This window comes from Thalassophryne amazonica, chromosome 5 (genome assembly GCF_902500255.1).
Source record: "Thalassophryne amazonica chromosome 5, fThaAma1.1, whole genome shotgun sequence".
NCBI lineage: Eukaryota > Metazoa > Chordata > Actinopteri > Batrachoidiformes > Batrachoididae > Thalassophryne > Thalassophryne amazonica.
The window spans coordinates 105026853-105050507 of NC_047107.1; the positions used below are offsets into that span (position 1 = coordinate 105026853).

Here is a 23655-nt window from a genome sequence, read left to right on the forward strand (position 1 = left end):
TTTAACACCCATGGAAAACCCAAAATCACTCGGGAGGTAGAAGGTGTTACATAAAACACAATCTCCTCCCTGTGATTACCAGATACAACCAAAGTCACGGGCTGTGTCTGGTGTGTGATTAGTGGAAGAAGGGTGCCATCTAGTGCCCGCACCGACAATGGTGACGGTAAGGCCACTAGAGGGAGCCCAACCTCCTTTGCCCATCTGCTGTCCAGCAGATTCCCCTCCGACCCTGTGTCCACCAGTGCTGGGGCGTGAAGGGTTAGATCCCCACTCAGGATCGTGACTGGGATACGTGCAGATTTTCGGGGTCTCCCCACGTGGGTATTGTGACCCACCCTTAGCCCAGTCTCTAAGGACGAGTGCTGCTGTTTTGGCCATTTGGGGCATTCTCTTTGTGTGTGCTCGGTTGAGCTGCAGAGAAAACACTCCCCACGGATCAGTCTCCTTTGTCTCTGATCTGATCGCTTTTTGGCCCTGCTCATTTCCATAGCAACATCAACAGGGGGAGCTGTCGTCACGTGGAGAGCCCTGGCTGTGGAGCGTGGGGAAGTCGGCTCCCTTTCGGACCTGGGAGGAAGAGGGACGGCTTGTGCCTGACCACGCCCTTCGTCTCGTTCCCGTCTGTGTTCTGTTAATCGGTTGTCTAACCGTATAACCAGGTCGATAAGCCCGTCTAAATCCCGCGGCTCGTCCTTCGCCACCAGGTGCTCCTTAAGGACCAGAGACAGTCCGTTTACAAAGGCGGCACGGAGCGCAACAGCATTCCAGCTGGCTCACGCTGCCGCGATGCGGAAGTCGACTGCATACTTCGCTGCGTTCCGACACCCCTGTCGTATCGACAGCAGCACGCTTGAAGCGGTCTCGCCTCTATGAGGGTGGTCGAACACCTGTCGGAACTCCCTCACAAACTTAGTGTAAACCGTTAGGAGCCGTGAATTCTGCTCCCAGAGCGCCGTAGCCCAGGTGCGTGCCTCTCCTCGAAGCAAATTTATAACGTAAGCCACCCAGCTAGCGTCTGACGCGTACATGACGGGACGCTGTGAAAAGACAAGCGAGCACTGCATCAAGAAGTCCACGCATATCTCCACACAGCCTCCGTACGGCTCCGGAGGGCTTATGTATGCTTCAGGGGAAGGTGGGGGGGTTCGTTGAACGACCAGTGGAATGTCTGTCTCTGGCATTTGGTCAGCAGGAGGAGGTGCTGCAGCAGCGCCCTGAGCATGCGCTTCCACCTGGGCGGTGAGAGCCTCCATCCTTCGATTGAGAACAATACTCTGCTCGGTAACTAAGTCCAACCGAGCAGTAAAAGCGGTTAAGATGTGCTGCAGCTCACCTAACATGCCTCTTGCTGGCGCCTGTGCACCTCGCTCTTCCATTGGCTGTTCAAGCGATAGTTGACACCCCTCGGGATCCATGACGCTGGCCAAGAAATCCTGTTGTGAAAGTGTAGGAACACGGACCCACAACAGGGGGCGTTAAATGAACGGGCAATGAATAAGCCAAACAGTAACAATTTAATGTTGTAAATTGTGCACAACGGAATACAGACAACAATCAGTTTTAGACTTCAATTACACGTTGGGTGACGTGTGGACAGGCTTGAGGATAGGAGACGCCCATCCAGAACCGAGCCGGATCCCACACGGCCCTCAATGCCAACGGACCTGAAGAACACCGGAGCCGCCAAGTCCTGGGTCCCCAGGTGGTCACCATCTCCAGCTGTCAGACCTGGTACTGCTGGCAGAGAACAAGAACAGCACAGGTGAGTGTGAGTACGCACACTCAGTAATCCCACAGTCAGTGTTCACTTAGGAGGGAGCACCTCCACCTCCAAACACACACTCATGCAGCTCCTGTTTCACCACTTATCTGGTTTGGGGTTTGAGGCGAAGCCGTCGCAGTCCACACCAAACGCCAATACCGCAGATAAGTACACCGTCACAGGAAAACGGCTGCAAATGAGATCAGACTATTATTTGTTATCGGTACAGCAGAGAATTACCTCCAAGGTAGCAGATTTCTCGGCGGGGAGGTGGAGTTGCAGTCCGGCCTTTATGGTGGTGGTGATGTGGATGAGTGACAGCTGGTGCTGGTGACGAGTGACAGCTGTCACTCCCGGTTGCTATGACGCCCTCTCGTGCTTGAAGCCCACACTTCAAGCAGGGCGCCATCTGGTGGTGGTGGGCCTGCAGTACCTCCTCTTCAGCGGTCCACACAACAAAAATAAGTGTATTTTATGAATTTATTCTCTTGCAAGACTGAAAATAGCTGAAAATTAAATATAAAATTAAAAAACAGGTTGCAACTGTCGAAGATCATCACTCAGTTTGGTTTCACAGCTGCATACTTTCATAATAATCACTCCTGCAGGTGCAAGTTCAGGAATATGTAAAAATTTCAGAGGTAAGTGGTAATGGAAGTATAAATTACAGACGGCAGGGGGCCAAGACTCTTATATTAAACTTTCAAATGTTTATATGGTTGAGAGTTTTGCATGAATATGTATAGTGACACTGCAGTACAACTTTTAACTCAGGTGCCCTTTTTGTTTCTTATGCAACTGAATTAATGAGGCAGAATGAAAACAAATTGGTGTGTTTCTTCATCACTTCAATATTATCTTCTTCATAGTTTACCCTTGTTAAAGTAATAAGTCAGTTCAATTCAGTTTATTTGTCTAGTACCAAATCTCAACATAAGCCGCCCCAAGGGGCTTCACAAGAATAAGGTCTAACTTCACCTATCGCCTGTGCAAGCACATTGGCAACAGCAGTGAGGAAAACTTTCTCTGGCATTTTTGATGATTAGAAGAAACTTTGAGAAGACGAAGCAGAACGTTCGACCACATTACACCCATTTTGGCATCCCTTCACTGGCTTCCTGTCCCAGTGAGATCAGATTTTAAGGTTCTGCTACTAGCCTTTAAAATTCTTCACGGACTGGCACCTCCCTACTTAGCTGCCCTAATTAAACCTTACGTACCGGCCCAGGCGTTGTGTTCTCAGGGTGACTACTTTGTGTCCTCAGGGTGAATAAGAAGTCTGCGGGTCATAGAGCTTTCTCTTATCGTGCCCCTGTTCTGTTAGATTCTGTGGAGACTTTCAAGTCCAGACTTAAGATGCACTTATTTTCACTTTCATATGGCTAGCATACTGGCACAGTATAGTTCTACGCTTTCTACTCTTTTAATTCATTTTATTAGGAAACGGAGCGGGCCGCGGCCTCAACTTTACCTAAATTCTGGGTCTTTTAGTGAAGCTTAGGGCTAGTGGCCGGCAATCACTTTAGTATTTCCTGTTTTTCTTGTTGTTTAATGCTGACAAATTACACTGTATTTCTTGTCTTGCCAATGCCTGATTCTGTTTTTTCTTTCTGTTTAAGGTGCAGCTCCATCCAGAGATCGGTGTGGTATTTGTGCTGGAGATCCTCCTGTCCTGTGCACCAACAGCATTTCCTGCATATTTGTTTTGTGAATTGTTCTGTAATTTATGTTTGTAGCATGGCCCAAGCAGAGGGTCACCCCTTTGAGTCTGGTCTGCTTGAGGTTTCTTCCTCAGAGGGAGTTTTTCCTTACCACTGCTGCTCTGGGGGTTAGTAAGGTTAGATCTTACTTGTGTGAAGCGCCTTGAAGCAACTCTGTTGTGATTTGGTGCTATATAAATGAAAATAAATTGAAAATTGAAATTGAAGACCAGACTCAGCGGGATGACCATCTGCTTTGGACATACTACCAATCATGTTCCAGACTTTTTTTTTTTAATAATAACAATAATGAGAACTAATGTGTTTTTAACAAAACATAATTCAGTCACTAGTAGTGTTAGCATTTTACTACTACATTTCTGACCTACAACCCCAATTCCAATGAAGTTGGGACATTGTGTAAAATGTAAATAAAAACAGAATGCAATGATATGCAAATCCTGTTCAACCTATATTCAACTGAATACACCACAAAGACAAGATATTTAATGTTCAAACTGATCAACTTTATTGTTTTTGTGCAAATATTTGCTCATTTTGAAATGGATGCATGTAACACATTTCAAAAAAGCTGGGACCGTGGTATGTTTACCACTGTGTTACATCACCTTTCCTTATAACAACACTCAATAAGCGGAAAAACAGTTAGATAATAATTGCAATGATGTAGTCCATGATGCTGAGCACTGACTTTGTGTACTTCCAAAAAAAAAAAAAGACTGTGTAGTTCCTTGGTCCAGCGAAAAATCACATCAGAAATTTGTCCAGATTTTCATCCTACCAGCTCTTCATGCCTCCAGACGACTTCCAGAGTAGTGGATTTGTTTGGTTTTTTTTTTTTGTGTTAGAAGAATTAGCAGCGTCAATTAGCTCCTTCAAGTCGTCATCCGCCAGCAAAACAAACTCTGCCATATTTAGATATACGCCACTCCAGGTAGTGTGAGTGCGCGTGGTGGTCGGGGCATGCAATAGCACATTTTATATAGCACCAATACTGCACACTAAAAAGAACTATTGCACGGTAAATGAAACACAACGGCAAATGGTATGAATAATCCATGTCAGATGACATACTAGCCACCAATCAAATGACAAGGATCCACTCAGCCATTATATAATACTCCATATTAAATGACTCCGATTGGGAAAGGGGGGGAATGATCGGGACATCCCTTCCTGTTAACAAACAAACAAAGTGACAACAACATATCTACCTGCCTGTATCTAGTATCTACCCTAGCGGAGGCTCACACAACAGGAAATTGTGCGTTCTTTGTCTTATTGCATTGAACTGTACTTGACCATGTAGCTGCTGTGCTTCTTCTACCTTGTTAGACTTTCCGTTTAACTCTGTTAGTTTAAAGTAATTTGGCACCCTATTGTAGCCTGAAGCTGCTGCTCCCATGACGACCGTGAATCACTTCTCATTCTGGGAGGAAGTCCTAACAAATCAGCTCTCTGATCTCTGATGACTGATACAAGCTTATAGAGATTTTCCCAGGCACCACTCTAAACTATCCTGATCCCAGCCTGCCCTTTTTTTTCCCCCTAAAACCACCACCATCTATTAAGACTGCTTTGGTGTAAGCTGCTTTTAATGAGCAGACGCCAACTTTATGGTATATCGCACTGAGTTTTACTGGCGGCTGTAGCTGTGCAGCTATAACTTCAACCTGAGTCAAACCCAGAGCTGCAGTCCCACAAGATCGTTTATTTGTTCTCACTTCTTTTCAGTTGTTCTTTTGAATCATTCTTTTTATATGACATACATAAGCACAAGCACACAGGCAGACTTAACAAGGGTCATCAATGACTAGAATATGGATAGAAATCAAAGCCCTTAAAGGTAGCGTCCCTTGTGATTTTTACACAAGGCCATCAAATATGCCCATGAAGTATTGTGAAGACTTTGCATCTGTCCGTCCGTCCATCTGCCCATTCCTCCATCTGTGTTCAGCATAAGTCCAGTCCTATTACTGCCTGAGTCTTCAAATTGACAGGGAACATTCTTGGGACACAGACCTTGGAGAAGTTCAACGATGGCTACCCTGAATGTATTTTAAGAAGTATTTTAAGAGGTTAAAAAGGCACATAGTATGATCTCACGGACGTTAGCATGGTGACATCACTTCCTGGTGTCACTAGCTGCTAACTTCGCTTCATTTTGCCTAAATATAACACCTTTATCAAATATTACGTAAAAGCTAGTGAGAAATAAACACTTCCAAAACTAGAAAAGCTGTTTATGTAACCTGATAACACCTATGGAGTGATTTACAAGACATCTAGAGGATGTTAGTGTGGTAACATCAATTCCTGCTGTAGCTAACTGCTAACCGCTTTGTTTGTGTTTAAATATAACCTTTTTGTCATATATTATGTAAATGTTGGCGAGAAATAAACACTTCTAAAACTGGAAATGCTGTTTTTGTAACCTGGTAATGCCTCTGAAGTGATTTACAAGTGATTTTGCAGACATTAGCGTTCACGCTATCTTCCACTAACTCAAAGCTAACTTTCACTCTTGTTTAAAACTCTTTATCAGAAATATTGTTTATGACTGATTGACTGATTGATAGCGGGGCTTTATTGAACATGCAAAAATTGAAGTAAGACAGTAGGATCTTAATAATTAATGTAAATAACAATACATGTATAATTATATATAAGGGTGTAACGGTACATGTATTTGTATTGAACTGTTTCGGTACGGGATGTTCGGTTCAGTACAGGACTGTGCACGGGTGAGTTCGCGTTGCATGTGTTTCCATTCAGTATTGCCAACTTAGCGACTTTTTCGCTAAATCTGGCAACTTTCCAAACCCTCTTGACGACTTCTTTTCTCAAATGCGACTAGCGACAAATCTAGCTACTTTTCCTGGTGTTACCGGAGTTTTCTAATGTTTGGCGACTGAAAGTGAAAGTCTCTGTTGTCACCGACTGGCAGCGGGTCTCCCCCTCCTCGCTGCCTGCAGCAGCCGTAAACCGCTGAGTGGAGGGTTATCTACAGTTCTCCTCACTCAGACTCGCTCAGCCTACTGACCTCGTTTGCCGCGCTGTGACTAAATAGTCCCCAGACTTTGAGAAGCCCTGGCCTTGAGAAGTTATTTTATTTTAATAAGTGATGGATAATTTTAATGCCAAAATAAATAAACAAACCAAGAGTCAAGTTTATTTGTGGTTCTAAATATTTTTAAGGTGGTTTTACTCACTTTTTGCATCTCCCACAATGTTTTTGTTTTCAAAACTTTATTTAAAAAGATATATTAACAAACATTAAATGAACAGTTCATAGAAAGAGATAGAAAATAAAATAAATTGTACAAAAGTTAACATTAATTCTCTTTTAAAAAAAAACCCTTATGGAGTGTGACAGTTTTGTACAAGTTCATTTTTCTGGCAAAAAAAAATATGATATGATGTGATGAATATAGGTAGAATAAAATTGAACAAGGCTTTATGCTGGAACCATTGTTCTGCTCTTTACTTGTGGAAAGGTTTTGTTAAAAGCTGTTTACTAGGATTTTGTTTTTTATAATATTTCATACATTTGTCATTTATTTGAGAACATTTTATTTAACTTATTACCAGGCAGCACTTTGCTTTTTTTATTTTCCTGTTTGTAGAATGTTACAATAAATTGATGGTTTAAACAACAAGCAAAATTAGGTTTTGCATTTTGTTCACATACTGTACAGAAAATGAACCGAACCGTGACCTCAGAACCGAGGTACATACCGAACCGTGATTTTTATGTATCGTTACACCCCTAATTATATATATATATATATATATATATATATATATATATATACACACACACACACACACACACACTTTGCACTGGGATACCAATTACAGCTCATTTTATTGTTGGAAATTCCACGGCAAATATTGCAAATTTGCTCAGTGAGGTCTTGCAGATAACTAGGAAAAATAAACAGATTTTATTAAAGCTATGAGAATATATTAGTATTCCCATTGATAAACATTGGCAAACTTTTATGTGAAAATTCTGCCCTCAGATACATAATCCATTCCCACAGTTTTGTTAACTGTGCACACGGTGTAGCCAAACTGTTTTCTAATATTTTCACACACATTCGTCATAGTTTTCATCTACAGATATTCACGGAGCCAACGAAACTCTGTCTGCCTCGTAAGTGAAATGTATTCATATTTAAGGGTAGATTTAATGGTTTCCTTTTTGTCGTTTGTTCTTTTGTGTTGATGCCTTGGAATTTAATTGGATATTTTACAGGTTTCATTGTGTAACATTGTCTTTATTATGTGTGTATTTATTGTCTTGCTACTCTGTGTATACAGTTTCCCAAAAGTGTGGGCATGGGTTATGAATCTGAGGGCACAGTTTATATATAGTTTTTTTGTTTGTTTGTTTGTTTGTTTGTTTGTTTTATTTTTCTCCTGAGCCAAGGGGGATCCTTACTTCAGTTGCAGTTGAAAAAAGTGAGTCTTGGCATCCTGTTTCTGTATTTTAACCCACATCGGTCAAAATCATGAAATGTTTCCAGACAAGGTGAATTTTGATCACAATGGTTAAAACAAATTGAAAGGGACTACACTGTCTTATATCATCTGTACTGTTAATGAAATTCAAAATAAATAAAATAAAATAAATTATATTAAGCCCTTGGAGGTCCAGTTGGATTTAAAAAAAATCCTTTTTCATTGTCACACTCTCAGAATCTTTTTTATTCCCTCACACTTTCGTATTCTACTTTCCACACTATCTTCCAACACTCACAGCAATACAAAGAATGAAAATGATTGAATTTTCATTTGATCTTAGTTCAATCACACACACATTGCCTTACGTTTTAATAGGATCATTGTGCAATTCATGGAAGCAAACTCAGACAAAATGTCAGAAGGCAAGGACACTCATTAAGAATACACGTTATCTTACGACATTAAGAAAAAGCCTCCATACATTTATCCACATCCACCACATCTTATCTACCGAGTTATCTTTTCCAGACCCGATCCAGCCTTTTCACCAGATTTCATAAAGTCCGGTTTTCATTAAAATGAACAATATCAGCAATTATACTGAACGGAACACACAGCAAACCTTTTAAAGCCCTGAAAAATGTTTTAGTGAGATATACTACAGCACAAACATTTGTTCAAAGTGACATACAGTGTGACTCACATTCACGCACTGATGTCAAGAAGTCTCAGTGTCTTCCTCTAAATGTAAATAAACATTTTAAAACTCCTATACATATTTAATACATTATAGGTAGCCTTACCTTAGGCTAGATGTTCTGCTTGTTACTGTGCTGGCTGTACCACACAATCTAAACAAGTGAAGCACTGAGAAGTATGATGGTTATATTCCTTCTCTTTATTCCACAGTTTGGTCTTTCAGTATGATTTATTTATTTATTTTACTCACCCAGCACGTCCTTCTCATTCAGATTTTCTTCTTATTCTTGTGTTACATTGGTTGGCATCCAGCTTAATGGTGCTTTACTTCCACCTTCTGCTCGAGAGTATGGATTACTGTATCTTTTTCAGATCACTATACAGGAGCAGCGTATCATATGTGTAGATGGTGCCATCTTGTGGCCATAGATGATGATACAGTATTTTTTCATTTTTAGTGGCTTGCAAAAGTATTCAGCCACTTGGTCTTTCACACACTTTCATTTGTTTATGGCATTACAAAAACAAAAAGTAAACCAGGCTTCTCAATACAAAAATTTCCAAAATTATCTTTCTTAAACTCAAACTAAAAGTAAATCTCGACCACCTGATATAAATTAATTAAAAATATAAAAGCCAAGATGACGGGATGGATAAGTAATGGGTCCCTTTGGTATAATCGCTGTAAATAATCAGTTTTAATGTCAGTTTTCTTCAGACTAGTCAGGGGATGGATACATGAACATTTCCAAGTCACTGAATATATGTCTTGGACTTTATTTACATCAATTATGAAGAAATACAAACAGTATGGCATTCTATGGTAAATCTGTGTGGAGTAGACAGTTCTCAAAAACTGAGTTATTGTGCAAGAAGGAGAAGAGTGAGCAAAGCCACCAAGACGCCTAGACAACCCAGAAGACGTTATATGCTTCTGTGGCTGTGATTGGAGAAATTGTGTACAGTGCAAGTTTTGGATTTTACTGTATATCCCTAGTTATACAGCTTCATGATGAAGTGGAGCGGAGGATGATTTTCTTAAAAAGAAGACCTGAAAGTTCACCTACAATTTGCCAGAAGGTATATCTGAGATGCAAGCCTTGATTTGATGTTTTAGCGAAAGAAGACCCTCCTCTATATCACTTCATCATGAAGCTTTATAACTGGAGATACAAAATGCAGAATTTGCAGTGTGCACAATTTCTCCAAACACAGCCACAGAAGCCTAAAACTTTTTCTGGGTTGTCTGGGTGTCTTGGTGGTTTTCCTCACTGTTCTCCTTCTTGCACTGTCACTCAGTTTTTGAGAACTGTCTACTCCACACAGATTTAGCATAGAGTGCCATACTGTTTGTATTTCTTCATAACTGATGTAAATAAAGTCCAAGACATATTCAGTGACTTGGAAATGTTCATGTATCCATCTCCTGACTTGTCTGAAGAAAACTGGCAATAAAACTGATTATTTACAGGTATTATACCAAAGGGGCTGATTACTTATGCAGCCCATCATCTTGGCTTTTATATTTTTAATTAATTTCTATCAAGTTGTAGAGATGTGTTTTCAGTTTGTGTCTAAAGAAGATAATTTTAGAAATTTTTATATTGAGAAGCCTCATTTACTTTATGTATCTGAAATGCCATAATCAAATTAAAATGTGTGAAATACCAAGGAGCTGAATACTTTTGCAAACCACTGTGTGTCGCTTCAAAGTATAAGTCATAGGACCCAAAAAAAACTAGTGAAAAAAATAAAAATGACTTTTAGTCAGGAAAATAAGGTGCTCAATATTAAGTATCTTGGATTCCTAGTTCCTGCTGCAAAGCACTTGCACAGTACACATCATCAAATTATCTTGCAAGTGCAACAAAATGCCTGCCGTTATTTCGAACTGTACTGAAGTCATAACAGGTGCAGAGTTAACACTTAAGGGTGTTAAAAATATTCAGAAATTGTTGATGAGGTGCAAACTACTCGCATGTTAGCTGCAAGACTTTTGGCAGCTGATGCACAGTGTAGATGTGTGTATGTGCTTGTCAGCAGTAAAGACAAACAAGAAACTATGGTGCCACATTTGTAATCACACATACTACGCGCTGCGCTGTGATTACATTTGCAGCAATATTGCAATAGCATTACGATAACAACTACCGCATCATTGTTGATGTACATGTGAGAGAATCATTGCAGAGTCATTCTGCTGCTGCTTCACTGCATGAACCCTCAGTCTGAGCCTTTACTCTGCAGGATGACACTTCTTTCCTTGTGTCTTGTACATTGTGTCACTTTCTTTTTGTCTCTGTGTCTCTATGTGGTTTATGGCACACTCAGTGTTCAAACACCAGAAGGCTGCGAAATCCTACTGGGTCCAGAGGTGACGTATGGTCCTCCGGGCCTGGACCTCTTCTACCCGGTGGCCATGACTATACCTCACTGCGCTGAAGTGGATTCTGAGAACTGGAACATCCAGCTCAAGAGGAAAACCCAGGACAGTAAATGGGAGGTGAGTGCTGTGACTACACACCTGTCAAGTACATTCCACACATCCCTGCCGGGCTCAGCCGAGGCGTGTTGCTCACATTGGTTTTCATTTTCTCAGTGGCTGTTCAGTGTCACAAGAAATCCACCAAAGTTTAATATTCATACCTGACAGAATAAAACCACCATAAATGATTTTGATTTGCAGATACATTGATTTTGTATCCATTTTCTGAACCCACCTAATGTCACAGAGGACTGGAGCCTATACCAACAGTCAGTGGGTGAGCAGGCTGCCAGGCCATCGAGGTGCTGACACACACAGGTCCTGCTCAGACCGGGGGTTGGCAATCTGGCTTGAGCTAGATTCAGTCCGGAATGCTTTCTGATTTTCAAATGCGGCTCATCCGACACAAACTCAATCAGACTCAAGCCGAAACTGATGTCTGGAAGTGAGAGTGCGAAAGTGTGTGTGTGTGTGTGTGTGTGTGTGTGTGTGTGTGTGTGTGTGTGTGTGTGTGTGTGTGTGTGTGTGTGTGTGTGTGTGTGTGTGTGTGTGTGTGTGTGTGTGTGTGTGTGTGTGTGTGTGTGTGTGTGTGTGTATCTGGACATGACAGCATGGGTGTGTGATCTGGACGTGTGTGACACACGGAAGGGAACACACCCGGTGCATTTTCTTGGAGAGAAGGCACTGCAGGGAAAGAAAGTTGTATGCTGTCCTCACTGCTGCAGCCACAGTGGGGAGGACGGTGTGTGTGCACGGACATAGTGAGGGAGTTTGACGTCATCATCCCCAAGTAGCTATATTTTAGCCACATTTGCCTTCAGACCTTTGCAAATCCCACTCAAATCTGGCTCAACCCACCTTAGAGAAACAGTCCGGCTTAAATCTGATTTGTAGGGGAGGTGATGGTCAAGTAGTGGTTAAGTGTTGGGCTTGAGACCAGAGGATCCTTGGTTCAAATCCCAGCCTGACGAGAGAATCACTAAGGGCCCTTGGGCAAGGTCCTTAATCCCCTAATTGCTCCCGGTGTGTAGTGAGCACCTTGTGTGGCAGCACCCTGATATCGGGGTGAATTTTAAATCTCATTCTAATTTATTTTCATTTATATAGCGCCAAATCACAACAGGGTTGCCTCAAGTCACTTCACACAAGTAAGGTCTAACCTTACCAACCCCCAGAGCAACAGTGGTAAGAAAATACTCCCTCTGAGGAAGAAACCTCAAGCAGACCAGACTCAAAGGGGTGACCGTCTGCTTGGGCCATGCTACAGACACGAATTACAAAACAATTCACACAACGAATATACAGGAAAAGCTGCTGATGCAAAAGACGGTTTCCAGAACAGATACCACACCCATGTCTGGATGCAGCCGCACCTCAAACAGAGAGAAAAGAAAAAAAGTAGAATCAGGCATCAGAAAAACAACAAATACAGTGTAATTTGTCAGCATTAAGCAACAAGAAAAACAGAAGAAATACTAAGGTGATCGCTGGCCACTAGCCCTAAGCTTCACTAAAAGACACAGAATTTAGGTAACGTTGAGGCCGCGGCTCGCTCCATTTCATAGTAAAATGAATTAAAAGAATAAAAAGCATAGAAACATACTATGCCAGTATGCTAGCCATATGAAAAGGAAACTAAGTGCGTCTTAAGTCTGGACTTGAAAGTCTATACAGAATCTGACTGTATTATTGATGCAGGGAGATCATTCCACAGAACAGGGGCACGATAAGAGAAAGCTCTGTGACCCGCAAACTTCTTATTCACCCTAGGTACACTAAGTAGTCCTGCGCCCTGTGAACATAAAGCCCGAGCCGGTACGTAGGGTTTAATTAGGTCAGCTAGGTAGGGAGGGAGGTGCCAGTCCATGAAGAATTTTATAGGCTAGTAGCAGAACCTTAAAATTTGATCTCACTGGGACAGGAAGCCAGTGAAGATGGCATGTGAATGTAAGGCATTATTGTAAAGCACTTTGAGTGTCTGATGCTATATAAATGCCGTCCATTTGCCATTGATTTGTACCGTTCAGATTCAGAATAAACCTATCCGGCTCAAGATGGATTTGTCCCGAAACCCGCTCAAGTGAAATTGCCAACCCCAGTCTGAACAGGATCATAGATGCACAAACTCATTTGAACTCTCACTCACACCTGCGACAAATTAAAGGTTTACAGTTCACCTCTGTGGAGGTGGGAGGAAGCCCGAGCACCCAGAGGGAACCCACCCAAACATGGAGAGAACATGCAAACTCCACACAGAAAGGACCAGGCGAGAAACAATCATATGACCTCCTTGCTTTGAGGCAACAGTGCTAACCACTTAGACACCATGCCACCCAAAACAACCTATACACAAAATCAAAATACCACTGGTCAGCATGATTTTTCTTGCATGGAGTTTTTCAAAGGATTTTGGCTAATTTGGGTTGCCAGTCACACCATGTTTTTGAGATATGAAAACATATTTCTCATATCAAGCACTGACGCAAAAGCTTCAGTCTCCCTCACCTCTTCATTGCCATAAACGATATAACAGCTCTTGTTCACATCTTGTGAACCTGGTTTAAACCTATGCTTTTGAAGGTGCTTTTGTGCATGATTAGTGGTGTCAAAATTGTGAGTGAATGAGCACCTTTTGCGTAATCCATCAATACAGAACATGGAGATTGCAAAAAAATAGTGACAGAGGATTCAGCACCCCAAAATGATCCTGAATCAATTTTCAAAGTCTATGCAAGAAAAAAATATTTTGTTGACCAGTGTAATCACTCATGTAAAATGGACACTGACTCAGCAGATTATTAATGTTATGATGATGATCGCAGTGAATCATCAGATTATTATTATTATTATGATGATGATGGCAGTGATGGCGTAGATGATTATTATGATGATCGAAATGACTCAGCAGATTATTCTTATGATGGTGATCACAGTGAATCAGCAGATTATGATGATGATGATGATGATGATGATCGCAGTGACTCATCAGATTATTATTATGATGATGGCAGTGATTTAGCAGATTATTATGATGATGGCATTGACTCAGCAGATCATTATTATTATGATGATGATTGCAGTGAGTCATCAGATTATTATTATGATGATGATGACAGTGATGCAGCAGATTACTATTATTATGATGATGATCGCAGTGATTCATCAGATTATTATGATGGTGATCGCAGTGAATCAGAAGATTATCATTATTATTATTATTATTATTATTATTATTATGATGATGATGATGATGATGATCAATCAATCAATCAATTTTTTTTATATAGCGCCAAATCACAACAAACAGTTGCCCCAAGGCGCTTTATATTGTAAGGCAATACAATAATTATGTAAAACCCCAACAGTCAAAACGACCCCCTGTGAGCAAGCACTTGGCTACAGTGGGAAGGAAAAACTCCCTTTTAAAAGGAAGAAACCTCCAGCAGAACCAGGCTCAGGGAGGGGCAGTCTTCTGCTGGGACTGGTTGGGGCTGAGGGAGAGAACCAGGAAAAAGACATGCTGTGGAGGGGAGCAGAGATCGATCACTAATGATTAAATGCAGAGTGGTGCATACAGAGCAAAAAGAGAAAGAAACAATGCATCATGGGAACCCCCCAGCAGTCTACGTCTATAGCAGCATAACTAAGGGATGGTTCAGGGTCACCTGATCCAGCCCTAACTATAAGCTTTAGCAAAAAGGAAAGTTTTAAGCCTAATCTTAAAAGTAGAGAGGGTGTCTGTCTCCCTGATCTGAATTGGGAGCTGGTTCCACAGGAGAGGAGCCTGAAAGCTGAAGGCTCTGCCTCCCATTCTACTCTTACAAACCCTAGGAACTACAAGTAAGCCTGCAGTCTGAGAGCGAAGCGCTCTATTGGGGTGATATGGTACTACGAGGTCCCTAAGATAAGATGGGACCTGATTATTCAAAACCTTATAAGTAAGAAGAAGAATTTTAAATTCTATTCTAGAATTAACAGGAAGCCAATGAAGAGAGGCCAATATGGGTGAGATATGCTCTCTCCTTCTAGTCCCCGTCAGTACTCTAGCTGCAGCATTTTGAATTAACTGAAGGCTTTTTAGGGAACTTTTAGGACAACCTGATAATAATGAATTACAATAGTCCAGCCTAGAGGAAATAAATGCATGAATTAGTTTTTCAGCATCACTCTGAGACAAGACCTTTCTGATTTTAGAGATATTGCGTAAATGCAAAAAAGCAGTCCTACATAGGTCATCCATGTCTTTATGTCTGTAAGACAATCCTGCAGTTTAGCTAACTGGTGTGTGTCCTCTGGCTTCATGGATAGATAAAGCTGGGTATCATCTGCGTAACAATGAAAATTTAAGCAATACCGTCTAATAATACTGCCTAAGGGAAGCATGTATAAAGTGAATAAAATTGGTCCTAGCACAGAACCTTGTGGAACACCATAATTAACTTTAGTCTGTGAAGAAGATTCCCCATTTACATGAACAAATTGTAATCTATTAGACAAATATGATTCAAACCATCGCAGCGCAGTGCCTTTAATACCTATGGCATGCTCTAATCTCTGTAATAAAATTTTATGGTCAACAGTATCAAAAGCAGCCCTGAGGTCTAACAGAACAAGCACAGAGATGAGTCCACTGTCCGAGGCCATAAGAAGATCATTTGTAACCTTCACTAATGCTGTTTCTGTACTATGATGAATTCTAAAACCTGACTGAAACTCTTCAAATAGACCATTCCTCTGCAGATGATCAGTTAGCTGTTTTACAACTACCCTTTCAAGAATTTTTGAGAGAAAAGGAAGGTTGGAGATTGGCCTATAATTAGCTAAAATAGCTGGGTCAAGTGATGACTTTTTAAGTAATGGTTTAATTACTGCAACCTTAAAAGCCTGTGGTACATAGCCAACTAACAAAGATAGATTGATCATATTTAAGATCGAAGCATTAAATAATGGTAGGGCTTCCTTGAGCAGCCTGGTAGGAATGGGGTCTAATAAACATGTTGATGGTTTGGATGAAGTAACTAATGAAAATAACTCAGACAGAACAATCGGAGAGAAAGAGTCTAACCAAATACCGGCATCACTGAAAGCAGCCAAAGATAACGATACGTCTTTGGGATGGTTATGAGTAATTTTTTCTCTAATAGTTAAAATTTTGTTAGCAAAGAAAGTCATGAAGTCATTACTAGTTAAAGTTAATGGAATACTCAGCTCAATAGAGCTCTGACTCTTTGTCAGCCTGGCTACAGTGCTGAAAAGAAACCTGGGGTTGTTCTTATTTTCTTCAATTAGTGATGAGTAGAAAGATGTCCTAGCTTTACGGATGTATGTTCATTTAGTTGCTTTTATATTTTCTGTTGTGTTTCTATTCAGGTTCTTTTTGCCTCTGTCTCTAAAATTGTATATACAACCCCTGGCAAAAATTATGGAATCACCGGCCTCGGAGGATGTTCATTCAGTTGTTTAATTTTGTAGAAAAAAAGCAGATCACAGACATGACACAAAACTAAAGTAATTTCAAATGGCAACTTTCTGGATTTAAGAAACACTATAAGAAATCAAGAAAAAAAGATTGTGGCAGTCAGTAACGGTTACTTTTTTAGACCAAGCAGAGGAAAAAAATATGGAATCACTCAATTCTGAGGAAAAAATTATGGAATCACCCTGTAAATTTTCATCCCCAAAACTAACACCTGCATCATATCAGATCTGCTCATTAGTCTGCATCTAAAAAGGAGTGAACACACCTTGGAGAGCTGTTGCACCAAGTGGACTGACATGAATCATGGCTCCAACACGAGAGATGTCAATTGAAACAAAGGAGAGGATTATCAAACTCTTAAAAGAGAGTAAATCATCACGCAATGTTGCAAAAGATGTTGGTTGTTCACAGTCAGCTGTGTCTAAACTGTGGACCAAATACAAACAACATGGGAAGGTTGTTAAAGGCAAACATACTGGTAGACCAAGGAAGACATCAAAGCGTCAAGACAGAAAACTTAAAGCAATATGTCTCAAAAATCGAAAAATGTACAACAAAACAAATGAGGAACGAATGTGAGGAAACTGGAGTCAACGTCTGTGACTGAACTGTAAGAAACCGCCTAAAGGAAATGGGATTTACATACAGAAAAGCTAAGCGAAAGGCATCATTAACACCTAAACAGAAAAAAACAAGGTTACAATGGGCTAAGGAAAAGCAATCGTGGACTGTGGATGACTGGATGAAAGTCATATTCAGTGATAAATCTCGAATCTGCATTGGGCAAGGTGATGATGCTGGAACTTTTGTTTGGTGCCTTTCCAATGAGATTTATAAAGATGACTGCCTGAAGAGAACATGTAAATTTCCACAGTCATTGATGATATGGGGCTGCATGTCAGGTAAAGGCACTGGGGAGATGGCTGTCATTACATCATCAATAAATGCACAAGTTTATGTTGATATTTTGGACAATTGAAAGGATGTTTGGGGATGATGAAATCATTTTTCAAGATGTTAATGCATCTTGCCATAGAGCAAAAACTGCAAAAACATTCCTTGCAAAAAGACACATAGGGTCAATGTCATGGAATAGGGTCAATGTCAATGAGCAGATCTGATTTGATGCAGGTGTTAATTTGGGGGATGAAAATTTACAGGGTGATTCCATAATTTTTTCCTCAGAATTGAGTGATTCCATATTTTTTTTCCTCTGCTTGGTCTAAAAAGTAACCGTTACTGACTGCCACAATCTTTTTTTCTTGATTTCTTATAGTGTTTCTTAAAGCCAGAAAGTTGCCATTTGAAATGACTTTAGTTTTGTGTCATGTCTGTGATCTGCTTTTTTTCTACAAAATTAAACAACTGAATGAACATCCTCTGAGGCCGGTGATTCCATAATTTTTGCCAGGGGTTGTAATAATCATTAGATTATTAATATATAAACAAAAATAAATTTAAGAAATATTACAATTTGAAAACAAATGCACCCGAACGTGATGAGAGCTGCAATTGCTTAATACTAACTTTTAACATTGAAAATGCCATAGACATGCTAACGCTTTAGCGTCGCTCCCGTTTTTAAGTTATAAAATACATCTATCAACTGTTTCAGAAGACCATAACAGGTCGGTTTAAGATAGAAAAGGTAAATAATACTCACAGAAGTATGCTCTTTAGGATTTTAGTGGGGGAAAATTAAGCGAAAGAAAGAAAGAATAAACGAAGCAGTAGGTTGAAGCATTGCTTCAATCTGCAAACCACTGCTTCGACTGGTTCAAGGTTCAAAGCAAAGCCGTGCTGCAGAAAAGTTGATTACAGGCGCACATGATGTGAAATATATATATATATATATATATATACTCAACAAAATATAAACGCAACACTTTTGGTTTTGCTCCCATTTTGTATGAGATGAACTCAAAGATGTAAAACTTTTTCCACATACACAATATCACCATTTCCCTCAAATATTGTTCACAAACCAGTCGAAATCTGTGATAGTGAGCACTTCTCCTTTGCTGAGATAATCCATCCCACCTCACAGGTGTGCCATATCAAGATGCCGATTAGACACCATGATTAGTGCACAGGTGTGCCTTAGACTGCCCACAATAAAAGGCCACTCTGAAAGGTGCAGTTTTGTTTATTGGGGGGATACCAGTCAGTATCTGGTGTGACCACCATTTGCCTCATGCAGTGCAACACATCTCCTTCGCATCATCCGTGAAGAGAACACCTCTCCAACGTGCCAAACGCCAGCGAATGTGAGCATTTGCCCACTCAAGTCGGTTACGACGACGAACTGGAGTCAGGTCGAGACCCCGATGAGGACGACGAGCATGCAGATGAGCTTCCCTGAGACGGTTTCTGACAGTTTGTGCAGAAATTCTTTGGTTATGCAAACCGATTGTTTCAGCAGCTGTCCGAGTGGCTGGTCTCAAACGATCTTGGAGGTGAACATGCTGGATGTGGAGGTCCTGGGTTGGTGTGGTTACACGTGGTCTGCGGTTGTGAGGATGGTTGGATGTACTGCCAAATTCTCTGAAACGCCTTTGGAGACGGCTTATGGTAGAGAAATGAACATTCAATACACGAGCAACAGCTCTGGTTGACATTCCTGCTGTCAGCATGCCAATTGCACGCTCCCTCAAATCTTGCGACATCTGTGGCATTGTGCTGTGTGATAAAACTGCACCTTTCAGAGTGGCCTTTTATTGTGGGCAGTCTAAGGCACACCTGTGCACTAATCATGGTGTCTAATCAGCATCTTGATATGGCACACCTGTGAGGTGGGATGGATTATCTCAGCAAAGGAGAAGTGCTCACTATCACAGATTTCGACTGGTTTGTGAACAATATTTGAGGGAAATGGTGATATTGTGTATGTGGAAAAAGTTTCAGATCTTTGAGTTCATCTCATACAAAATGGGAGCAAAACCAAAAGTGTTGCATTTATATTTTTGTTGAGTGTATATATATATAAACATTAAACTGAAGCCAAGAGTAACGAGGCTGTTTGTTTTAAAAATGTAAGGAATAGAAAGTACAGTGTGAAAATGTAATAAGTAGAAGTCAGAAGTAGGCAGAAAAATAAGTACTTCGTTACTTGACACCTCTGGATAACAGTGACTCAGCAGATTATTATTCTGATGATGATGACAGCAGTGATTTAGCAGATTATTATTATGATGATGATGATCGCAGTAACTCGTCATATTATTATTATGATGATGAGTGCTGTCACTCAGCAGATTACTAATATTATGATGATGATGATGAGCGCAGTGACTCAGCAGATTATTATTATTATTATTATTATTATTATTATTATGGCAGTAACTCAGCAGGTTATTGTTATGATGATGGTGGCAGTGATGCAGCAGACACTGGATGTCTTCACTGCTTAACCTCAGAGAGGTGATGACAGGTGACACAATGCATTTCTTCTTACGCCCAAAACACGCCTACAACTAATTGGAAAGATTAGTTGAACCCCTTTGTGCCCAGCACCCTGTTTTGCTCTCAAATTACGCACCCTCTCAGTCGCAAGAAAGAACCAGAAATGCCCCAAATCCCCTTTTGTGTTGTGTTTTCAACTTTGCGTGACAGATCCTTAAGCTAAAGCTCATACTGATTGATAAAAAATGGACCGTCTGCAGAATGAGGAAAATTGAGCTTGACAGGTTTTATTCAGGGTGCATGTAAACCTATGTCCACATCCATATGTCCACTATCCGTTCAGTAGATGGTGCAAGTGTGGAACGAGCAGTCTGGCAAACTACATCAAGTTTACTTCAAGGAAAAAAGAGGACAGGAGAGTAAATATAGCAGAACGGAGCTGTCTTCATTTGTGGGTATTTCTTTTAAGGATCTGGCAGTGGAGGGACTGCCTCCAAGATGAAAATAAATGCCTTAAATACAACATACTCAGCAGTGAATCATGTTTTTAGTATTTCATCATGCCTAATTGTAGCATCATGTAGCATCACTTAATGAAAAATACAGTAAAAACTAGATAGACATGTGCACATGACATGAACTGCATTTGTAATTTTACCCCCTTCAAAAAAGTGCATGTTAAATGCAAAATGTTCATTTACTTATGTGTTACTTATAAAAATTACAATTCGTTCTTTCCCCAAGTGGAGGAGTTTAAGTATCTTGGGTTCTTGTTCATGAGTGGGGGTAAGATGGAGCTTGAAATCGATATGTTTTATAGAAGCTGTACTGGGCCATCATGGTGAAGAAAGAGATGAGCCAGAAAGCAAGACTCGATTTACTCGTCGATTTACACTCCTGTCCTCACCTATGGTCATGAGCTTTGCATAATGACCAAAAGAACAACACTGGGGATAGAAGCGACGGAAATGAGATTTCTGCGTCTGACATCTTACACTCCCGGACAGGGTGAGAAGTGCAAATATCCGGAAAGGATGCAAAGTAGAGGTACTGCTACTGCTTCTTTGCATCAAAAGGAGCCAACTGAGACAGTTTGGCCATCTGGTGAGGACACCCCCAAGTCATCTTCCTGGCGACATCTTCCAGGAACATCCAACAGGGAGGAGACCATGGGGAAGACCCAGGACACGCTGGAAGGATGATATTCCCTAGCTGATTTGGGAACACGTCTGGATCTCCTAGGAATAGTTAGAGGACTTCCCTGAAGATAGGGAAGTGTGGGATGAGCTGCTTGGTCTACAGCCACTGCAACCCTGATCCAGATAAGTGGCAGAAAATGAATAAATGAATACTTATAAAGACCTGTGGAATGGGTATTGGGCCCTGCAATAGACTGGAGTCCTGTCCAGGGTGTACCCTGCCTCATGCCCTATAACTTTTGGTATAGGCTCCAGCTGCTTCATGACCCTTAATTGGAGTAAATGGGTATAGAAAATGGATGGTTGGGTGTTGGGTAGGGGTGTGGACTCCAGTAACTTAAGTGAGTTTGTCAGAGAGGAAAAGTTTCTGACCTACACTACTTCATGGACAATGCTGATGCCATCACCATTGAGGACTCAATGGATGCCCTGATTGCAGCACTTGAGAACCTGAGTGAGGAGTTGGCCAGGGTCGAGCTTGCAGAGCAATGCGATTATGTCAGCAGTGAAATTCATGCTTCTGCATCTTCTGCCTTTGAGATTGACAAAGGACTGAGAAGCACTTATGCCACTGGTGTCCAAACTATTCCAGAAAGGGCCGAGAGGGTGCAGGTTTTCTTTGCAGCCACTGACTCCAGCAGGTGATTTCACTGATGAAGTCATCCCACCTGTTAAAAGGGCTGTTAATCAGTGAAATCACCTGCTGAAGTCAGTGGCTGCAAGAAAAACCTGCACCGTGCACCCTCTCGGCCCTTTCTGGAATAGTTTGGACACCACTGGCTTATGCAGTCCTGAGATTCCTGGACTTCCTGGTGTTTTATGATGATGATGACATCTTTGCAGGAGAATGATGGGCCATGTTGCTGGGGTCCTTACACAACCTGTCTCACTCTATGGTTGCAAGACTTGGACACTAACCAGTGAATTAAGGTGACAACTGGATGTTTTTGGAACTAGGTCTCTTCACAGGATTCTTGAGTACCACACTGGAATGACTTTGTGTCAAATGATTTTGTTCAGGTTCAGGATTTTGTGAGGCATTTGACTGTGAATGATCCAGCAAAGTAGTACAAGAGTACTGTCACGCTCACAAGCTGGACAAGGCCAAGGGAACGCAAACATTCCATCTAGCTGCAGCAGATAGATTGTTACTTACGAGAAGTTGTGATGGACCAGTTGTTTGCCTGGGTGGTTGCCATCCAGTACCCAAGGCAGCTCCGTAGTGTATGGATGTGGAGGATAAGTAATGAATTCTGCTGCCTTAAATTACCTGATCACACGCGTTGCCACTTTGTGCACATATGTTTCCTCACCGGAAAACCTTTCATCTATGGATCCACCATTTAATTTTAAATTTGCCACATCTTGGCACGCTTCTGTCTAAAAGGGAATGGCAAAGAACAGTTTTAGTTAATGTTTTTCTTAAAAATATTTGTGTGTGTGTGTGTGTGTGTGTGTGTGCGTACATGTGTGTGTGATGTTAAGGCCTGTTGGAGATACTTTAGGTGAGCTAATTGATCTGGCCTTCTGTCCCTGTTGGTCCAGAGGGTGACATAGGCCACACAAAGGTAATGCTGCTGATCCGTCAAGGGGGGACTAAAGAAACAATTACAGTCGGTAATAGCGAGGAAGAGGCATGGCTGCTGTCATTGTGAGGTGATGAGGGTTATAGTGAGCGGTGGTGGGGGGAGCCTAGTTAGACACAAAAGGTATTAATCGGGAAAGACGTGGGCAGCAAATTTAGACTTCAGGCACTCAAGAGGAGAGTCATAGAAATGGTTTCTTTGCTGACCAAGACTGTGTGTTTGCCTTGACAAACGATCACAACGGCCCCCGCCTCCTCCTGAAACAGCACATCAACAGTTGTTGTTTTGACTTGGCTTTGCTGTAGCTTTAAAGCAACAGTATGTAAGATCTATGGGTGTGTTTTTTTTATTTGCAGAAATGGAATATAGCATTCAAAGCCATCTGTTCATTTGTGTCTAATCACCTACAACAGCAAACTCATGTGTTTGCTGTTGGATGGGAGCAGGGCCCCTTCATGCCCCCCCCCCCCCCCCCATGTTGATACAGTAGCCCAAAAGGGCCATAACTTAGCATTTTCCAGTGCAGCTGGAAGACTGAAGAGAAAACAAGAGGAATCAATGGTTGCTGTTCTACATACCATCTACTGTTTGCTAGTGCTGGTGGTCCCCCCCTAAAAATCAGTCCCCCCTTGCCTTCACTGCGCATGCATCATTTTGGAGCGTCAGCAGTAATTCACTGATTATTGCCTCGTCTCTGCTTAAAACTGACTTTAGAATGATTTAAGAGGTTTTACTTTATCATCTGATGGTTAATAATCACATTATTTCCTTTCATCGCTTTGGGTGTAAAGAGTCAGACTCAGAGAGTCAAACTCGGATGTGCTGCTGTGGCGCGCTGATCGCTGAATT

The 23655-nt window shown here is 41.3% G+C and overlaps 1 protein-coding gene across 4 annotated transcripts in view; it reads left to right on the forward strand.

Annotated features, from left to right (window-relative positions):
* The window catches only part of unc5db (unc-5 netrin receptor Db), a 751148-nt gene that overhangs the window by 663875 nt on the left and 63618 nt on the right, over positions 1 to 23655 (forward strand). For all 4 annotated transcript variants that reach the window (XM_034171021.1, XM_034171024.1, XM_034171022.1 and 1 more), the window contains one exon: positions 10987 to 11158. In XM_034171021.1, the coding sequence (XP_034026912.1) occupies positions 10987 to 11158 (172 nt within the window). The remainder of the gene's footprint in view (positions 1 to 10986; positions 11159 to 23655) is intronic.